The following is a 20,769-nucleotide window of genomic DNA, read 5'->3' as shown; positions in this document are numbered from 1 at the left end:
ATGACCACATCGTCTACGTATGCCTCTACTGTTTTGCCGATTTGTTTCTCCAGACATGTCTGAATCATGCGCTGATATGTTGCGCCGGCGTTCTTGAGCCCAAAAGGCATTGTGTTAAAACAGAAGGGACTGTATGGTGTGATGAATGCCGTTGCGGCTTGGTCGGACTCCGCCATCTTGATTTGGTGGTAGCCGGAGTATGCGTCGAGGAAACTCAATGACTCGTGTCCTGCGGTAGCATCAATGATTTGATCGATGCGTGGGAGGAGGAAGGGATCCTTTGGGCAAGCCTTATTGAGGTCTTTGAAATCGACACAAAGGCACCAGGATTTGTCCTTCTTTGGTACCATCACTAGGTTTGCTAGCTAGTCCGGGTGTTTTATTTCTCTGATGAATCCAGCCTCCAATAACTTGGCTAGTTCCTCTCCCATGGCCTGTCTCTTAGGTTCGGAGAAATGCCGAAGAGCTTGCTTGACCGGCTTGAATCCTTTTAGGATATTGAGGCTATGCTCGGTCAGCCTGCGTGGGATTCCTGGCATGTCTGAGGGATGCCAAGCGAATATGTCCCAGTTCTCGCGCAGGAACTTTCGCAGTGCGGCGTCCACAGCGGGGTTTAACTGTGCCCCGATGGAGGCTATTTTTGTAGGGTCCGTTGGGTGGACTTGGAATTTGACTATTTCATCCGTTGGTTTAAAAGAGGTGGACTTGGATCTCTGGTCGAGTATCACGTCGTCCCTGTCCACTGTGGAGCGTAGCGTGGTTAATTCCTTGGCCGAGAGGGCTTCGGATAATGCCTCGAGGGATAATGTGGCTGTTTTGTTTTCAGCGCGGAGTCCTGTGTCTGGATCGCTGGCGAGAGTGATGATTCCATTGGTCCCGGGCATTTTGAGCTTCATGTACCCGTAATGGGGTACAGCTTGGAAGATTGTGAACGCCTCCCGTCCTAAAAGAGCGTGATAACCACTGCTGAACGGGGCCACTTGGAATGTAATTTCTTCAGACCTGTAATTATCCGGCGTGCCGAATACCACATCTAGTGTGATTTTCCCAGCACAGCGTGCTTCCCGACTGGGGATGATTCCTCTAAAGGTTGTGCTACTTTGCTCAATGCGGTTCCAGTCTATTTCCATCTTTTGAAGAGTTTCCTCATAGATGAGGTTTAATCCACTGCCGCCGTCCATGAGTACTTTGGTGAGTCGAAAGCCGTCCACAATTGGACGGAGGACCAGTGCATCTGGTGCTCGGGCTGTTCGGAATTTAGGTTCGTCACTGGCATTGAAGGTAATAGCCGTGTCACTCCATGGATTTATTGCTGCGACGTAGCAGATTTCGGCCATGCTGCGGAGTGTTCGCTTGCGCCTATTATTTGACGCGAAGGTCTCGAAGACCGTTAACACCGTATTGTTATTCACGGGATGGTGCTCTGTGGCATTTGGGAGGAGAAGATCCTCACCACTTTTGGCCACCTGCCGGAGTATCCAACATGCTCTAAGGCTGTGCGTCGGTATTGTATCCGCTGTACTATGAATTTTGTAGGGTCCGCTGAGCCGTCCCTCCAGTACGGTTCCATGCACTGTAGAGGGTTTTTGCTTTTTGGTAGTTGACCCGGGTGTATTGTGATAATGCGCCCTTTTATTTCGGACTGGGTTTGTATTCAGGGCCGGATTATCCCAAAAGTTTGTTTCGGTTTTCCAGGCACTTTCCATCACACAGTACTTTCGTACTATGGATGCCAAGTCGGCGAAGCGTGTTATCTCACGGTGATTTATGGCGTTAAGGATTTCCTTGTCCATGCAATTATTGCAGAAAAATAGGGTTGCGTCTTCCTCGCGACAGTCCTTAACCTTGTTCATCGCAAGGAGGAATCTGGCCCAATAGTGATGTATTGTTTCCTGGGGCTCTTGCCTGATGTGGGAAAGATCGCTTATGTTTGGGTGGGTGGGTGGAATTGAATCCGAACCCTTACCCGATCTGGGATCCAGGGGCCGAGGATTTTCCAATTTTGGAAGTTCCGGTTCCGGGGTGCTACCCGATAATCCTGGCCCGCTGCCTGACTCTAAGTTCAGGGATTGGATGACCGGCTCGGAGAGCTCGGGAATCCGGACATAGTTGGTCCTCAAGATAGAGGAAAGGTCACCGCCTTGTTCCTCCACCACTGCAATATGATGGGTGACCGGTGGAGAGTTAATCTCCCTTTGATCGGGTTTAAGCCAATCCGATCATAGCCTGTAGCGACTCCCAAGGCGGTGATGCGATCCAAGAGCTCGTTTAAGGAGGCGAGCTCCATTGGATCCATCTATTCGGCGAGTGCCGATTTGACGTGGAGGCTGTTTTCGATGACCCGAGCAGTCATCGTCGGCGCGGCGGCCGAACAGGCGGTCATGATGAAACCGCCTAACCGGAGAGTTTGGCCGACAGCCAAAGCTCCCTCGACAGTAGTACTGTCTTTAAAGACGAGACGAGACATCCTTCCTTCTGGCGAGGACACAGAGGAACTCTCAATGAAAGCACCAATGTCGGTGTCAAAACCGGCGGATCTCGGGTAGGGGGTCCCGAACTGTGCGTCTAGGCAGATGGTAACATGAGGCAGGGGACACAAAGTTTTACCCAGGTTCGGGCCCTCTTGATGGAGGTAAAACGCTACGTCCTGCTTGATTAATATTGATGATATGGGTAGTACAAGAGTAGATCTACCACAAGATCAGAGAGGCTAAACCCTAGAAGCTAGCCTATGGTATGATTGTATGTTGTCCTACGGACTAAAATCCTCCAGTTTATATATACACCGGAGGGGCTAGGGTTATACAAGGTCGGTTACAAAGGAGGAGATATACATATCCGTATTGCCTAGCTTGCCTTCCACGCCAAGCAGAGTCCCATCCGGACACGAGACGAAGTCTTCAATCTTGTATCTTCATAGTCCAACAGTCCGGCCAAAGGATATAGTCCGTCTGTCCGGATACCCCCTAATCCAGGACTCCCTCACTAGCCTCCTCCGGTGTCTATATAAACCGGAGGGTTTCAGTCTGTAGGACAACATATAATCATACCATAGGCTAGCTTCTAGGGTTTAGCCTTTCTGATCTCGTGGTAGATCAACGCTTGTACTACTCATATTATCAGGAATAATCAAGCAGGACGTAGGGTTTTACCTCCATCAAGAGGGCCCGAACCTGGGTTAAACATCGTGTCCCCTGCCTCCTGTTACCATCCGCCTTAGACGCACAGTTCGGGACCCCCTACCCGAGATCCGCCGGTTTTGACACCGACATTGGTGCTTTCATTGAGAGTTCCTTTGTGTCGTCACCGTTAGGCTTGATGGCTCCTTCGATCATCGATAGCGATGAAGTCCAGGGTGAGACTTTTATCCCCGGACAGATCTTTGTATTCGGCGGCTTCGCACTGCGGGCCAACTCACTTGGCCATCTGGAGCAGATCGAGAATTACGCCCCTGGCCATCAGGTCAGGTTTGGAAGCTTAAACTACACTGCCGACATCCGCGGAGACTTGATCTTCGACGGATTCGAGCCCCTGCCGAGTGCGCCGCATGGTCACGATGATCATGATTTCGCTCTACCATCGGACAGTGTTCAGGAGACCGCACCGGCAACCGCTCCGACCCTCAATTCGGAGCCAATTGCGCCATCCATGGACGGGTGGATAGAACCCCCCACGGAGGCCGTATTCTCAGCAGCGATCGAGCCGAGTATCAACCTTACCCTTCACGGGAGCCCTGACGCCGAACTGCCGGATTCTTCCCCGGCCACGGACTCCGCACCGCCTGCGCCCGTGCCTATGGAATCCGACTGGGCGCCGATCATGGAGTTCACCTCCGCGGATATCTTTTAGCACTCGCCCTTCGGCGACATACTGAACTCATTAAGGTCTCTCTCCTTATCAGGAGAGTCCTGGCCGAACTATGTTCGGCAGGATTGGGATGCGGACGACGAAGATATTCGCCGCCCACCCACCACCCACTTAGTAGCCACTGTCGATAATTTGACCGACATGCTCGACTTCGACTCTGAAGACATCGACGGTATGGACGACGATGCGGGAGACGAAGAGGAACCACTGCCCACAGGGCACTGGACAACCACCTCATCATATGATATATACATAGTGGACACACCCAAAGAAGGCAATGTTGACGAGACAGCGGAGGATGACCCCTCCAAGAAGCAACCCAAGCGCCGACGTCAGCGGCACCGCTCTAAGTCTCGCCAAAGCAAAAGCGGTGACACCGGCACAGGAGATAATAGCACTCCGGACAGTGCCGAAGACGACAACAATCCCCTCCAGCAAGATTTAGAGCAGGAGGATGGAGAAGCCAGCCCTCCCGAGAGAGCGGCAGATGTTGAGGCGGAGGATGATAATTACATGCCTCCCTCCGAAGATGAGGCAAGCCTCGACGATGACGAATTTGTCGTGCCCGAGGATCCCGTCGAGCAAGAGTGCTTCAAGCGCCGGCTTATAGCCACGGCAAATAGCCTTAAGAAAAAGCAACAACAGCTTTAAGCTGATCAAGATTTGCTAGCTGACAGATGGACTGAAGTCCTCGCGGCCGAGGAATATGAACTCAAACGCCCCTCCAAGAGTTACCCAAAGCGCAGGTTGCAACCCCGACTAGAGGAGGAAGCATTAAAACCTACATCTCCAGCGTATGACGCCGCTGATCGGCCACCTCGTGGCCGCGACAGAGAGGCATTTCAGCCAAAAGCTTAGCCCGCACCGCGACGCCACTCAAATAAAAATTGTAAAGGCACAGGGAAACACGCTAGACCTGCGAGACGTATTGGAGGACAAAGCAAAACACGCAAGATCAATCTACGGACCACGAGGGCGCGCCACTACGCGGGACGATAATCATCACGCCGGACATAGTAAAAGTAAATCCGGCCAGGCCGAACACAGCGGACAAGACTCATTTGAGCTACGTCGCGACATAGCCTAGTACAGAGGCGCCGCACACTCCCTATGCTTCACAGACGAAGTAATGGATCACCAAATCCCAGAGGGTTTCAAACCCGTAAATATCGAATCATACGACGGCACAACAGATCCTGCGGTATGGATCGAGGACTTCCTCCTGCACATCCACATGGCCCGTGGTGACGATCTACACGCCATCGAATACCTCCCACTTAAACTCAAAGGACCAGATCGGCATTGGCTCAACAGCCTGCCAGTAGAATCCATTGGCTGTTGGGAAGATCTGGAAGCCGCATTCCTCGACAACTTCCAGGGCACTTATGTGCAACCACCAGATGCCGATGACTTGAGCCACATAATTCAGCAGTCAGAGGAATCGGCCAGGCAATTCTGGACACGGTTCCTGACAAAGAAAAATCAAATCGTCGACTCTCCGGATGCAGAGGACCTAGCAGCTTTTAAGCACAACATCCGCGACGAGTGGCTCGCCCGGCACCTTGGCCAGGAAAAGCCGAAATCTATGGCATCCCTCATGACACTCATGACCCGCTTTTGCGTGGGAGAAGACAGCTGGCTGGCTCGCATCAATAAATATCAAAGAACCATGGCACTTCGGATACCAAGGATGGCAATGGCAGGTCACGTCGCAACAAACACAAGCGCCACATCAACAATGACAATACCGAGGATACGATCGTTAATGCCGGATTCAGAGGCTCTAAACCCGGTCAGCGGAAAAAGCCATTCAAAAGAAGCACTCCGGGCCCGTCCAGTTTGGACCGAATACTCGATCGGTCGTGCCAAATACATGGCACCCCCAACAAGCCAGCCAACCACAGCAACAGGGAATGTTGGGTGTTCAAGCAGGCCGGCAAGTTAAATGCCGAGAACAAAGATAAGGGGTCACATAGCGATGACGAGGAGGAGCCCCAACAGCCGAACACCGGAGGACAGAAGAGGTTCCCCCCACAAGTGCGGGCGGTGAACATGATATACGCAACCCACATCCCCAAGAGGGAGCAGAAGCGTGCGTTAAGGGATGTATATGCGTTGGAGTCAGTCGCTCCAAAGTTCAACCCATGGTCCTCCTGTCCGATCACCTTCGATCGCAGGGACCATCCCACTAGTATCCGTCATGGCGGATTCGCCGCACTGGTCCTAGACCCAATCATCGACAGATTTCACCTCACTCGAGTCCTTATGGACGGCGGCAGCAACCTGAACCTGCTTTATCAAGACACAATGCGCAAAATGGGTATAGACCCTTGAAGGATCAAACCCACAAAAACGACCTTGAAAGGCATCATACCAGGTGTAGAGGCCCATTGCATAGGCTCAGTCACACTGGAAGTGGTCTTCGGATACCCGGATAACTTCCGGAGCGAGGAGTTAATCTTCGATATAGTCCCGTTCCGTAGTGGCTATCATGCATTGCTCGGGTGAACCACATTTGCGAGATTCAACGCGGTACCGCACTATGCATATCTCAAGCTCAAGATGCCAGGACCTCGGGGGGTTATCACAGTAAATGGAAACACAGAGCGCTCTCTCCGCACGGAGGAGCACACTGCGGCCCTCGCAGCAGAAGCGCAAAGCAGCCTCTTAAGGAAAACCACCAGTTCGGTGATTAAAGACCCGAACACCTTCAAGCGCGCCCGGAGTAATCGACAACAAGACCGTCTGGCACGCTCCGAGGTCGCATAGCAATGCGCCCCCCACCCCAGTCCCAGCCAAACGGCGAAATCCGTGCCACGCGTACATAATTACGCATTGAAAATACCATGGGCATAGATGGGGGGGCACGACTACGACACGTCCCAAAACGCAGCTCAACCGCACTAGGGGCTTCCCGCCTTATTATTTTTTCTCTCTTTCAGGACTTTACTCTCTGGAAACCCCGTCCGGCAGTACGATTGCCGGACACACGATACAACAACCAAGGAGGCAGAAAGCTACGTTGCATCATGGAATTCCCAGGTGGTCTCTGATAACGAGCGAAATACCTGCTTTAAATACCATTTCTCAGCTAGCCCTTGGAGGGGACATGTCAAATAGTTCTACTTTTTGCTTATCGCACTACTTGTATCATTCTGCTTCGACGCACCTTTTTGAATAAACAATGCATATCACTAGACTATTACCGCATTCTCTATTCTTTATATATATATATATATATATATATATATATATATATATGCTCATTCATGACATTCAGCACCCGTACACTCTGGTACGGCCAATACGCCAGGGGCTTAAGCGTACCCCATAATACGACGTGAGAAGTCCGAACACTTTCAACAGTGCGGCACCCCGAACTTATAGCATTATATGCATCAACTCTGAATCATGTCTTGGGTCAATAGTTGGGTTTGCCCGGCTCCCATGTTTTGGTACCTTACGTTCCGCTATATCGGCTAAGGTAGCACTGGGAGAACTACTGCGATTGTGCCCCGGTTCATCTGGGCTAAGCACCTCAGTAGAGAAAGCTAAAACTGACTGTCATGATAAGGCGAGAGCTGGTCGCTGTTCGAGAGGTCTCGAGTCCCTAAAGACTTATGCCGCTTAGAGCGAGGAGTCGGCTTTGTCCGGCTTAAGGCGTGTATAGCGCCCCGAATTCGGCCTTCCGAATACTAGGGGCTTTGCCAAAATTTAAAATTATAGACTTCTATGGCTAAGTGAGAGTGATAAAGCATTATAGTCCGATTGCCTTGTTCGTTGTGCTGAGCACCTCCCTCGAAGGACCCAACAATGGGAAAAAGAGTGCTCAGATTTATCCCGAACACCCCAGCACTCGTGGCATGGGGGCAGAAGCCGACGACTGGCCATCTCTCAGATTTAATAAACGGCCGCACAAAAGGTAATACTTTAAATTCAAACAAGTGTTGCATAGCGCATATGAACAAGTTTTCATAGTACAGGATCACACGAGCAAGTTCATTCAAACATTAAATCCTTCGCACACTCGTCCGCCACAAGAAGAGCGCCCTTCAGGACAGCCTCATAATACATTTCGGGGTGGCGATGCTCCTTGCCCTGCGGCGGCCCCTCCTTCACCAGCTTCTCGGCGTCCATCTTGGCCCAGTGCACCTTCGCACGGGCAAAAGCCCGGCGTGCACCTTCGATGCAGACGGACCGCTTTATGACATCCAGCCGTGGGCAGGCATCCACAAGCCGCCTCACCAGGCCGAAGTAGCTGTTGGGAAGGGAGTCGCCAGGCCACATCCGGACTATAAGGCCCCTCATGGCCTGCTCGACCACCTTGTGCAGCTCGACCAGTTGCTTCAGCTGGTCGCTCACAGGCATCGGGTGTTCGGTCCCAGTATACTGAGACCAGAACAACTTCTCCGTTGAGCTTCCCTCCTCGGCCTGGTAATATTTCACGGCATCCGACACACTGCGGGGCAAATCTACGAATGCTCCTGGAGAGCTCCAGACTCGGGTAAGTAACAAGTAATTTACTTTCACATGCTTGCTTTGCATATTGAATGCCTTACTCGCCGCTATCTTCCTCATCGCCTCAATGTCCTGGAGGACCTTTTGGGCTTCAGCCTTGGCATGCTTTGTGCTCTCGAGGGCCGCGTCAAGCTCGGACTCTCGCGTCTTCGAGTCAAGCTCCAAAGCCTCGTGCTTCTTCACGAGAGCCTGGAGCTCCTGCTGCACCTCGCCCACCCGTGCCTCTTGTTTTTCCCGCTCGGTGCGCTCCTTGGCCGCTTTGTTTTCGGCCTTAGACAGTGCTTGCTTCAGGGTCGCCACTTCGGTTGTGGCCCCTGGCAAATCCATGATGATCCTATCATTTCGCAACCACATTTTCTTCTTTATATAGACAAGGTATTACTTACCTTTGTTCTCCTCGAGCTGCCTCTTGGTAAGGCCGAGCTCTTTCTCAGACCGCTCGAGGTCCTGCTTCAATGCGGCGACCTCCGCAGTCAGTGCGGCAGAGGTCAGCAACGAAGCCTGCATACGCATACAGACATACTTATATTAGACTCCTGCAGATATTATTTGATCCTCTATTCGGCTTTTCTTTGTGAACACCAAACAGAGCATCAGGGGCTACTGTCTATGCGGTAATATTTTTCCTATATTTTAAATACTTACCTCAAAGCCTGTTAGAAGGCTGGCACAAATTTCAGTCAGTCCGCTCTTGGGGGACTGAACCTTCTTGATCACCGCACTCATAATAGTGCGGTGCTCTTCGTTGATGGAAGCGTCGAGAAGCGCTCCCAACAATTCGTCCGGTGCCTCTGGATGGACAGAGGTCACCGGCACGGACGGCTTGCCCCTCTTGGAAGAGGGCCGCCTGCTCGAGTCCGGAACCACTAAAGGTTCCGGCGCGGTGTACGGCTGAGGGCCGAACTTGGAGCCCCTGGGAGCCTTGCTCCCTTTGCTCCTGGAGTCCGGAAGGTCGCCTTGAGGCGCCTCCGGGACTGCCTCCCCCCGGCTCGGTGCCCTTGAGACAATACCTCGGCATTGTACATAGGGCAAGGGGAGGAGGCAGTTGGAAGTGTCTCACTATTCATGTCCGACAAGTCCAAGGAACCGTCCGACGATGATACATCGATACGGGCTTGGGGCAGACTGCATAATCATATTCGATGTTAGGAGAAGCAGTGCAACAAAAGTATGCTATGAGTTACTCTGGTATACGGGCTTGGCCCTGAGCAGCCACTCGTCTTCGCCTTCGGCGGTGGTGGTGGAATAGTTCGGAAGGAGAGTCCTTCCCTTCTTGGACCCTTCGGCCTCCCCGGTTGGGGCGGCCTTCCTTTTCTTGTCTCCCCCGGCTGGTGGGGGAGAATCTTCATCTTCCTCCTCGTTTTCACGGGAGGAGTGCGCCTCGGAGTTATCAGACGATGGGTCAGATACCACCTGGCGCCGAAAAATCTTTCGGGTTCCCATGGCCTTCTTCTTGGTCTTCTCCGGCACCTCATAAGGAGCCGGAGTCCGCATCTTCGTCAGGAGAGCGTCCGCAGGGTCTTCGGGCAGAGGGGCCGGATAGTTAATCTGTTCCGATGTCTCCACCCAGTCCTGTCAAAGGCATGGGAGCTCAGACCCCGCACATGGTTAAGATATGGGAAATAAATACCCTACCGGATGTACAAAACTTACCGGATCCGCAGGGCGCTTCACGCTTAGCCCGCGGTCCTCGGTAAGAGAAGGAGGGACCTCGGCGCCATTGAACAACACCTTCCAGACTTCCTTATGCGACGTGTCGAAGAGCTCGCGTAGAGTCTGGTGCTGGGCCGGGTCGAACTCCCATGAGTTGAAATCCCGTTGTTGACACGGGAGGATCCGGCGGAAGAGCATGACCTGGACTATGTTGACAAGTTTAAGTTTCTTGCTTATCATGTTCCGGATACACTTCTAGAGTCCGTCCAGCTCCACCGATGAACCCTAGGGCATGCCCTTCTCCTTCCAGGAAGTGAGCCGCGTGGGGATTCCGGATCGAAACTTGGGGGCCGCCACCCAGTTGGTGTCACGCGGCTCGGTGATGTAGAACCACCCCGATTGCCACGCCTTTATGGTCTCCACAAAGGAGCCCTCGAGCCATGTAATGTTGGGCATTTTGCCCACCATGGCTCCGCCGCATTCCGCTTGTTGGCCGCGTACTACCTTCGGCTTGATATTGAAGGTCTTCAGCCACAGGACGAAGTGGGGCCGGATGCGGAGGAAAGCCTCGCACACGACGATGAACGCCGAGATGTTGAGGATGAAATTCGGGGCCAGATCATGAAAGTCCAGCCCATAATAGAACATGAGGCCGCGGACGAATGGATGGAGGGGAAACCCCAGTCTGCGGACGAAGTGGGGGAGGAATACCACCCTTTCGTGAGGTTCTGGGGTAGGGACGATCTGCCCCGCGGCTGGCAGCCAGTGCGCGATATCCGCGGCTAAATATCCGGCTCCACGTAGCTTTTTGATGTGTCCCTCCGTGACGGAGGAGTCCATCCACTTGCCTCCCGCTCCAGACATGTTTGGAGAGAGTTGAGGAGAAGGATGTGGACTTGGGCGCTGGAGCTCAAGTGCGTGAGAATGGATGAGCAAGGAGGAAGAAGGCGTGGGTAGAAAAAGGTGAAACATTATCCCTTTATAAGGGCGGACAAAACTATGCGTCCCCACAAGCCTGGTAAAACTCGCTTATCCCCCCAGGCGCCGTAATTGATGGCGCGGTTGGGTTACCCACGTCCGTATTGATAAAAATCCCGTGATAAGGGGAACACGTTCTCTGCTTTGACAAGACGTGTCAAGAAACTGCCCCGCGTTATGTGCGGGGCTGGTTAAAGAAAAACGGTTCAAATAATTACTGGACCGTGGCGTGATGTCATGCCACCAAAACGTGTCAGCAGATTAGATTTGTGAAAATATTATTCTCTCTACGGTGGCATTTGGAACTTATTTTGCAGGATCGGACAGTATCTTTGTATTCAAACTCTTCCGTGGTGTATTCGGAGAAGGAACCCGCCTTGCAATGCCGAAAACAACATTGCGTGCCGGACTCATCGTCATTGAAGTCTGGTTCAGGGGCTACTGAGGGAGTCCTGGGTTAGGGGGTCTCCGGACAGCCGGACTATATCCTTTAGCCGGACTGTTGGACTATGAAGATACGAGATTGAAGACTTCGTCCCGTGTCCGGATGGGACTCTACTTGGCGTGGAAGGCAAGCTAGGCAATACGGATATGGATATCTCCTCCTTTGTAGCCGACCTTGTGTAACCCTAGCCTCCTCTGGTGTCTATATAAACCGGAGGGTTTCAGTCTGTAGGACAATATATAATCATACCATAGACTAGCTTCTAGGGTTTAGCCTCTCTGATCTTGTGATAGATCAACTCTTGTACTACTCATATTATCAAGAATAATCAAGCAGGACGTAGGGTTTTACCTCCATCAAGAGGGCCCGAACCTGGATAAAACATCATGTCCCCTGCCTCCTGTTACCATCCGCCTTAGACACACAGTTCGGGACCCCTTACCCGAGATCTGCCGGTTTTGACACCGACAGTGTGGCTCGACCGCACCAGCCGCGCCCTAAACGGTTGGACTTGGCCTCGTCCGAGTCAGCGCGCAGGCACGCGCTCACTGGCCAGCGTGGCGCCTGACGGGCGGGCCCAACTGGTCAGATTCCCTATCAATACGTATAGAACACACTTTTAGTCTTTTTTGCAACGGCTCGCCTCAAACTTGGTACTGACACGTAAATATTATCAATCTTGGTATCAATCTGTTTCCAATGCCCCAATTATGGTACTCCTGTGCACTTTACTCGGTCGTGAGGGAGCAGGGCGGTGCGGGAATGCTACGGTCGTGATCACATGATGGTGGGAGGACCGTGTGTAGGCGAACATGTTACACAAAAAAAAATATGGTACATGATCACACCTAGGAACATTATGAAGGTGCCGGTAAGATCAATCTCATCGACGGGCAAAGTAGCAGAAGTAGTTTATTTGTCGGTGAAGCGCGACAATTTCCGTAGGTAGGTTTATACCCCCTAGCCATGAGAATTTCTTCGAGACGATCAGCAGGTCAAGAGTCGAAGTAAACGAAACCTTCGAGACATTCACGCGTTGCGAAGTAATAACCCGACAACGCTTCCACATCCAGGAACAAGAGTTCAGAGAAAACTATAGAGAATCCTAGCAGCATTTCCGTTTAATTAGGAGTCCCAACTGTTAGACCAATTAGACTGGGACTAGAACGCACTCTCTCCGTCCGGTGAAGGATGTACGTTTGGCTTCAAAATTTGTCCATAAAAGAGTTTACATCTATGTTCCCAATGCATTTTAAAGTAGAAAAAAATGCTCCTCTCTCATCATACGGTAATCAAGACAAATTATATTTTAAAAATGATCTCCTTAATTTCTACATGCACTTAGCTCATTGGGGGTTGGGTAATTAAAGAGGAGAAAGATGGTGACTTACATCTTTTTAATGCATTTTTACTCCACTCCATAATTTGTCCTAAATTTTTATATGTACACTTTTCACCGAACGGAACGAGTAGGTAGTATGTGAGAGAGATCCTTTTTGGAGTTGATTTGCTCTTTGGGGTCTCTATCTCTCTCTCTCTCCACACACACACACTCACGCACCACACACACACACGCGCACACACACAGCCTCCAGCCGAACGAAGGGGGAAAGTGATTGTCCCTTCCCATGTCTAATTTGGCCTTCGCCTTTCATCCTAAGGCGGCGCCCCTTTTGGGCCTCTTTTGGCCCACATGGGGCTGCCCCCCTTGCCAATCCTAGAAGGTTTGTGAACTCAAATATTACTAGATGATACCCCGCGTGTTGCTGTGGGAATTTGTAGCCATATATAGCAGGAAGGTTATGGAGTAAAAAATTACTAAACAATGAGATCATATTTATTTGAACCATCGGTGTATGATATGAGAAGTCAAAAAAGTAATATCTTCTGGAGTATCTCGGTATTTGTGCAGTTAGAGCAGGGCCCTTTTTTAGGGAAATTGCTAGCATGGAAAAAGAAGCACTGAAAACATGTCCAATCTTGATCTCCAACTCATTGTTTTTAAGCATGGCCCGAAACTCCTTTTTTTTGTTGAGAAACTGGCCCGAAACTGATATTTCACGGAAAATAAAGATTAAGCTCGGTCCAACACATAAGGCCCGGATGCCCTGAAGTCTAACTCAGGGCCATGTATAAAGAACTAATGCGAATATTTGTTTCATTTTTTTTGAGATAACACGAAGACCTTCAAAAGCGAAAGCACAAATCTAGTAGCGATGCATCCATAAATCTTATAATTTGTACATGGCCACCAGCCACATCACAGAAAAAAAAAACACATCAAGCACGGACAGTAGTACATAAGCATATCTTCCATAGAAAAAGCACAGATGCATCTAGTTCTCCGTCACATAAAGCTTTGTCCATGCCTTCAGGGGTAACAACGCTGACATGAAAATCTGGCAAATAAACGATAGGAGTGACCTCATGTCCTCATCTTTCTGCTCCTACCTCGGCGACAAAGACGCAACTTTAATTGGGACGTGGCACACTTACATACTTGGCATCGGCATGGTGGGCGCTGCCAAACTACACCTTGGGGCCTATCTCTGACTTGGAACCTGAGCTTCCAACCAAGCTAACTACAAAACCATTCAGATCTAAGTCAGCTAGAGAGGAAGGAGAGCCCCACCTTTGGTGCGTGTGTTGTTGATGGAAGACGTCGACGGTGGCATGCATCGTTCGTCAAAAGTTCGGGTCGATGCCAAGGCGTGTGGGCTTCGGCCGGCAAAGCCCCTGCTAGGCATCTAGCGGCCATCATGTGGCTCCAGCCAGCTTTAGCTTGCAGGTCTCTCCTTCCTCTCTATACAGATAAATAGGGCAGTAGAAGAATCAGGAACGCTGCAGTGAAGATTTATTGATGGAAGATGAAGTGAACCATCGTACGTTGAGGCGACAAGAGGAAAGGACAGAAGAGAGATAACGCCTGAAAAATTGAACATATTAATTTGCTAACGTGGAATGCTGCATGTTCGAGAGGGGTTGATCAATGTTCACGGCTGGAAACTAAATGCAGCATGACGTGGCAGCATGCATGCGGAGAGTTGCTGATTTGGCTGGATTGGTGATGTGGAGGGGCTGCATGTTAAGATAAATCAAAGTAGTGGGGATCAATCTTTTAGGTATATAGGATTCCATAGTTTTTTGTAAGTTTTTTCTAGAACTTTTTGGAATGCTATATCGGTATTGTGCGTCCGCAGCATTCCAACATAGACGTACCCTCCCTCCCCCCAAGGAGGGAACTTCGGAAACACATCTTTGTCTTCATCGTCTTCACTGGCGGTTAACTCGCTCCTTTAGTTTGTGTTGAAAGTTACTACCTTGTGTTTACTCTTACTTACTTATTGTGCTTGTTATATCGGTTGTCCATCTAGTTGCATATCTAAACAACTTATTTTATTTATTGAAACTCAAATTTGCAACAAAAAAACTTTAATTTTTGTTAGTCGCATCATCATCCCCCTCTAGTCGATTACATTGATCCTTTCAGCGAACAATATGCATCCACTTCTCTCCTTTTTTGGCGATTGGACGGGGTACATCATTGTGTGACTATGGGTCGTTAGATACAGAGGATTAAGGTGTTGTTGCTGTTTTCTTTAGAAAAATGCAAGCATCATGTGTTGAACCTGGTGAGCTGGGAATATCACTGTCCTCGTAACCATCCAACCACAGGTTGTTTCGCAGGTGTTGTTGGTGTCAGACGATACAAAATTAGACATATCTAGACCGCCAGATTTACACGATTGAAAGGTTGATTGTTTGGGTCCAACCCAAATCATGTATTTAGTATTAAATTGATAATTTTGATGCATATACCATCCAGGCGATTCTCTCCTTAATTGCATTAATTGTATACTCCATCCGTCCCAAAATTCTCATCTTAGATTTGTCTAGATACGAATGTATCAATTATAGATTTGTCTAGATACGGCTGTATCAATTATAGATTTGTCTAGATACGGATGTATCAAGTTATCCGTATTTAGACAAATCTAATACAAGAATTTTGGGACGGAGTACTAATTACAAATCTGCATGCGATTCACCCTGAATAGATGAGTATTACTCCCTCCGTTCCTAAATATTTGTCTTCTAGAGATTTCAGTAAGTGATTACATACGGCGCAAAATGAGTGAATCTATATTCTAAAATATGTCTATATACATCCGTATGTGATAGTTCATTTGAAATCTCTAAAAAGGCAAATATTTAGAAACGGAGGGAGTACTACCAATCTGCATGCGAATCTCAAATTAATGGCACTAAGGATTGCACGCCCTCTTTTGGTGATTAGAGAGAGTACCTTATTGGGTGAATATGGGCCGTCAGATGAAGAGGATTAATGGTGAGGATTAGGCGTTGTTGGTGTTGACACTAAACATTGACAAATCTGAACCGCCGGATTTATACGGTTGAATGCCTGATATTGTTTGGATCCAACCCAACGCGGGGTTTTAGTACTAAAATGATGAAGATGAAGATGGAGATGGAGATAAAGATTACCAATCGGCTACTAAGGTGGATGCTACTAATTACGAATCTGCATGTGATTCTCTCCTATTGTCAAATATTAGATGGATTCTAATTTACCAATCTGCATGTGATTCTCCACTTAATCGCCGAGTATTGGATGGATGCCGTGGCGTGTGGGCTCATCCCTGTATAAAACGGCCTCCAACCCGGCCTAACCCCAGGCACACACAAGCAGGAATAACAATTGTTGCGAGATAGAGATGTCGCTTCTCCTGGCTTTGATCGGTGTTGTGGTCGGAGTGGTTGTTGCGAGCAACCTGCTGCTAAGGTGGAACGAGCTGAGGTACGGCAGGAGGCGGAATGGGTGCCTACCGCCGCCGGGGACAATGGGGTGGCCGCTGTTCGGCGAGACCACCGAGTTCCTCAACCAGGGCATGAGCTTCATGAAGGAGAGGAGGCTCAGGTACATAGTCCGTCAACTTGCCGCTTGCTCGCATGGTTGGTGTTCATGATGCATTTTCTTTCTCAGAGTATTACTCCCTCCGTTCGGAATTACTTGTCGCAGAAATGGACCCTCCACCCCGAAATTCTTATTTTAAATTTGTCTAAAAACGGATGTATCAATAGATTTGTCTAAATACGAATGCATTAATTAGATACATCCGTATCTAGACAAATCTTAAGACAAGAATTTTGGGACAAAGAGAGTATTAATTAAGATACGAAAAAATATATAATACTTTATATCATATAGGGAAAAGCTATCGTTCAGCCGGCGGATCTAACGAGAACCTCCGCCATCTTGTACGTGAGATGCGTGTCCTATGTGGGCCCACTCGGCACTACCTCTACAATGATCGACGGATCTAACGATCGATGCTGTTGCAGTCGGGTCTGGCGCTGGCGCCGCTGCCGACCTCCTCACCGGATCTGGCCGCCCCAGCTCCTACAACAATGCTTGCCTCACTGGATCTGATTGAACAGATTCCTGCAACAATGCCCACAAAGTCGGCCGGCATGGCGCCAAGCTCTTGTGACGGAGGCGACGAGGCATCACATGCGGTTTTGTTTCTACAGCAAAGGGCATGTTTCAATTGGAACAAGCCTCCTTGTTGCAAAAGGGTCATGTTTCAAGAAAAAAAAACTCCTCAAATTATTATTTGCAACAAAGCTTTTGTTGCAAAAAATTTCTGCAACAAGACATTTGTTGCATATATTTTTTGCAACAAGATTTCTGTAGCGGAAATTTTTTGCAACATCACTCTTGTTGCAAAAGTGATGGTTACTCACGTGGGCGCATCGAACAGCTATTTGACGTGTCCATCCAATGGTTAGCGAGGCGGCAGATATTTTTTCATTATCCGCTGGCCGACGCGTAGCGCTGCCCTATCATATAAGACTTCTTTGAAAGTACTACGAGGAATTAATCCGTGCGCTGCTGCAGATACGGGAGGATTTTCCGGACGCACGTCCTAGGGTGCCCCACGGTGGTGTGCATGGACCCCGATCTCAACCGGCGCATGCTGCTCCAGGGCGAGTCCAGCGGCCTGGTCCCGGGCTATCCGCAGTCCATGCAAGACATTCTCGGCCGCAACAACATCGGTGCCTTGCATGGCTCAATGCACCGGTTCATCCGCGGCGCCATGCTCGGCCTCGTGCACCCTGCTGCGATCCGAGCCAGCCTCCTTCCCAAGATCGACGCCTTCATGCGCTCCCACCTCGATGGATGGTCCGGCTCCGTCGTCGACATCCAGGCAAAGACCAAGGAGGTCAGTCAGTAGTCACCAAAGTAATGCTCGCTTTTCGTATTACTTTGCCCTGAAAAAAATGGGTAACCAACCTCAGAACTATCACAAAATTTTGATATATCACATTCAGGGACATATAAAAAATTGGTACACACTCAAAGTTGTAACTCAGTAACGGGGGAAAGTCCAAAGTGGTTGTTGCAACGTTTTATACTATCTCCTTGCTTTAAACAGAGTAACACATTTCGGGACATCGTCATTCCCATTTGCCGGTTTTGTGGTCGTAGCAGAGTTTCATAGAAGCATCTCCTTGCATGGGCATGCCAATGATATATCACAGAATCTTATGTGCTCATATCGTTGCTGACTGACTTTCCCTTTTAGGTGACCTTGCTATCTATGCTCAGGCAAATTGCCGGCATCACCGCTGGCCCGCTCTCTGATGCCCTCAATACAGAGTTCTGCACCCTTGTGCTCGGCACCATCTCCTTGCCCATCAACCTTCCAGGGACCAGGTACTACCAGGGCTTGCAGGCGAGGAAGAAGCTCGTGTCCATGCTACAGAAGATAATCACGGAGCGGAGGTCCACTATTCAAGCTCACGGTGACATGTTGGAGGCTCTATTGACAAGTGGCGATGACGGGACCAGGGAAAAGCTCAGTGATGAGCAGATCATTGACTTGATCATGACCATTATTTACGACGGGTATGAGACCATGTCGACGACCTCAATGATGGCTGTCAAGTACCTGTCCGACCACCCACGGGCTCTCCAAGAACTAAGGGTATGAACACATACTCTGAAAATCAATATTGTTTTTGCAAGCAAAAAACAATTTTGTTTTCAAAGAAAAGATCATGTGTTTCTAGAGTTTAGTGATTGTCTTTTCACTTATGAATGTAGAGAGAGCATCTTGATATTAGGAAGGGAAAATCGCCGGAGGAGGCTATCAACTACGAGGATTTCAAGTCCATGGCCTTCACTCGAGCTGTATGTAGGAGATCAAACACACACAATAATGAAGTGAGAGCACAAACTTACTATTAGTATGATCATGATGTACCCATGGATACTTCTACCTTGCAGGTCATCTTTGAGACGCTAAGATTAGCCACAGTCGTGAATGGGCTACTGAGAAAAACTACTCAGAATGTAGAAATGAATGGTGAGTTATGCTTGCAAATTATCCTGCCATTTCTGCATTTTCTATGTAAATATTAAGTATGTTCTAATGCAACAAGGGTGTCATTTACGCATGATTCACCAATTTTTTTTAGGGTTTGTCATTCCAAAAGGCTGGAGAATCTATGTTTACACAAGGGAAATAAACTACGATTCGTTCATGTACTCTGACCCGATGACCTTCAACCCATGGAGATGGCTGGTAAGCAAAAGAGTGGACAATTATGATCTTTACTACCTACTCAAACATACCACCACAACAGAGGAAGTTCTAATCTTGTGCTACCTACTAAAAACATACAGGAGAAGAACATGGAATCACACCCACACTTCATGTTGTTCGGGGGAGGCAGCCGGATGTGCCCTGGGAAGGAGCTGGGCACGGCTGAGATTGCAACTTTTCTACACTATTTTGTGACTCGATACAGGTATGTTCCTTTTGTTACTCCGCACTCACTTGCTAAGAGAACAACTCCAACATTATTATTTACTAACAACAAATATTTGTCATTCGGTCTTGATGTTGCAGATGGGAGGAGGAAGGCAAGAACACCATATTGAAATTCCCCCGGGTGGAAGCTCCCAATGGGCTACATATCCGAGTTCAAGATTACTGATCTTGCAACATACATTTTGCTTAGTTTAGATTGGTTGGACCCAGACAGGGACGATCAGAGTGTGATTCCGCGCCAATGAACGGATTAGACCAGGCTTGTAAGAAATAGGGATAATACAGGTGCTATGTGCTAATTAGGGAATAATTGAGGAAGAATGCTCCTGTGTTATTTTTGTTCGATCAATTCTTAGACCGAAATAAATGTATCATGTGCTGCCGGCGCAAAAAAAGAAGATAAGAAATATGCAACACAATGAAGGAGTAAAGACTGTGGCATTATTTCTGAATGAGTTGTGGGTAGAGAATCTTGGGCTGTGGTGCAGGGGAAAGTATCTGGTGCACCGGTAGCACGATGTTGTGTTAATGTGCTATTTGTTTCCAGATTTTTCTGAACATTTTTAACTGTCTGGTGCACCGGTAGCAGCACAAGCACCGGTGCACTAGATACTTTCCCTGTGGTGCAGCTATCTGGGAGGTGTATCCTTGTACAAGGGAATTGTTGTACTGTTCCGTTGAATGTATAGCATCACCACAATTTGATGTTCCGTCATGGGGTGTCGCGCCGTCATCCTTAACACCAGTGGGAGAAGCGAATGTGGCCGAAACGGAGCAGGGCGGTGCTGGGGATGTTATGGACAGGATCATGCGGCGGTGGGAGGACTGTGATGCGGTCTTGATCTGGGAGCTAGCGGAGGAGTTCCAGCGCCCAGTTGTGGATGCAGATGTGCTGGTACCGCTGTCCAATGCAAGGGCTATCCGAAATGGTAGGATGAAGCAGGGAGAACATATCATGTGCATTGCCCTTACTTGTGCACTATTTAAGCCATGGGATAGGAAATATAAGGAGTGGATCATGCTGGCAGAGGGTAAATATGAGATGCTCCTATGGTCCAAAGCGATCTCCGCCATTTAATCTCAGATCTACCAGACATCTAAGGAGCTTTAGCCAATTTGCAGATCACCCCCTAGTATAATAATTACACACATGTCCAGCAACTCCTCCACATGGGCTTGTATTACGAGAGCGCGGGAGGCTCGACATCATCTGATACATCTCAATTAGGCAAGGATAGTGGCATATCTGCAAAATGAGCCTTCTAGTACTTTATTAAAATCAACCCGCACTCCTTTCCTATTAAGCGTATTTATTTATATTTGCAACCAGGTATGATTGACTAGGGGGGGGGGGGGTGTGAATAGGCAACTATAAATTTTTAGCTCTTTTTAAACAAATTTGGCTTGATCAGAAACTAGGTTGTCTAGATATGCAACTAGGTGGACAAC

The 20,769-nt window shown here is 49.0% G+C and overlaps 1 protein-coding gene across 1 annotated transcript; it reads left to right on the top strand.

Moving 5' to 3' along the window:
* Window positions 1-16,148: 16,148 nt before the first annotated feature.
* LOC125540570 (cytochrome P450 85A1-like) lies at window positions 16,149-19,744 on the top strand. Its single transcript, XM_048704181.2, has 8 exons — window positions 16,149-16,400; window positions 17,382-17,706; window positions 18,070-18,471; window positions 18,591-18,677; window positions 18,774-18,852; window positions 18,965-19,071; window positions 19,173-19,297; window positions 19,399-19,744. Exons 1-8 carry the CDS (start codon window positions 16,198-16,200, stop codon window positions 19,484-19,486), a joined length of 1,416 nt encoding a protein of 471 aa, XP_048560138.2. The 5' UTR covers window positions 16,149-16,197; the 3' UTR covers window positions 19,487-19,744.
* The last annotated feature ends 1,025 nt before the right edge of the window (window positions 19,745-20,769 follow it).

Source organism: Triticum urartu, chromosome 2A (assembly GCF_056163025.1).
Source record: "Triticum urartu cultivar PI428250 chromosome 2A, HENAU_Tu73, whole genome shotgun sequence".
Lineage (NCBI taxonomy): Eukaryota > Viridiplantae > Streptophyta > Magnoliopsida > Poales > Poaceae > Triticum > Triticum urartu.
The sequence above is the reverse complement of the archived record's forward strand: the minus strand, read 5'-3'. Positions and strand labels throughout refer to the sequence as shown.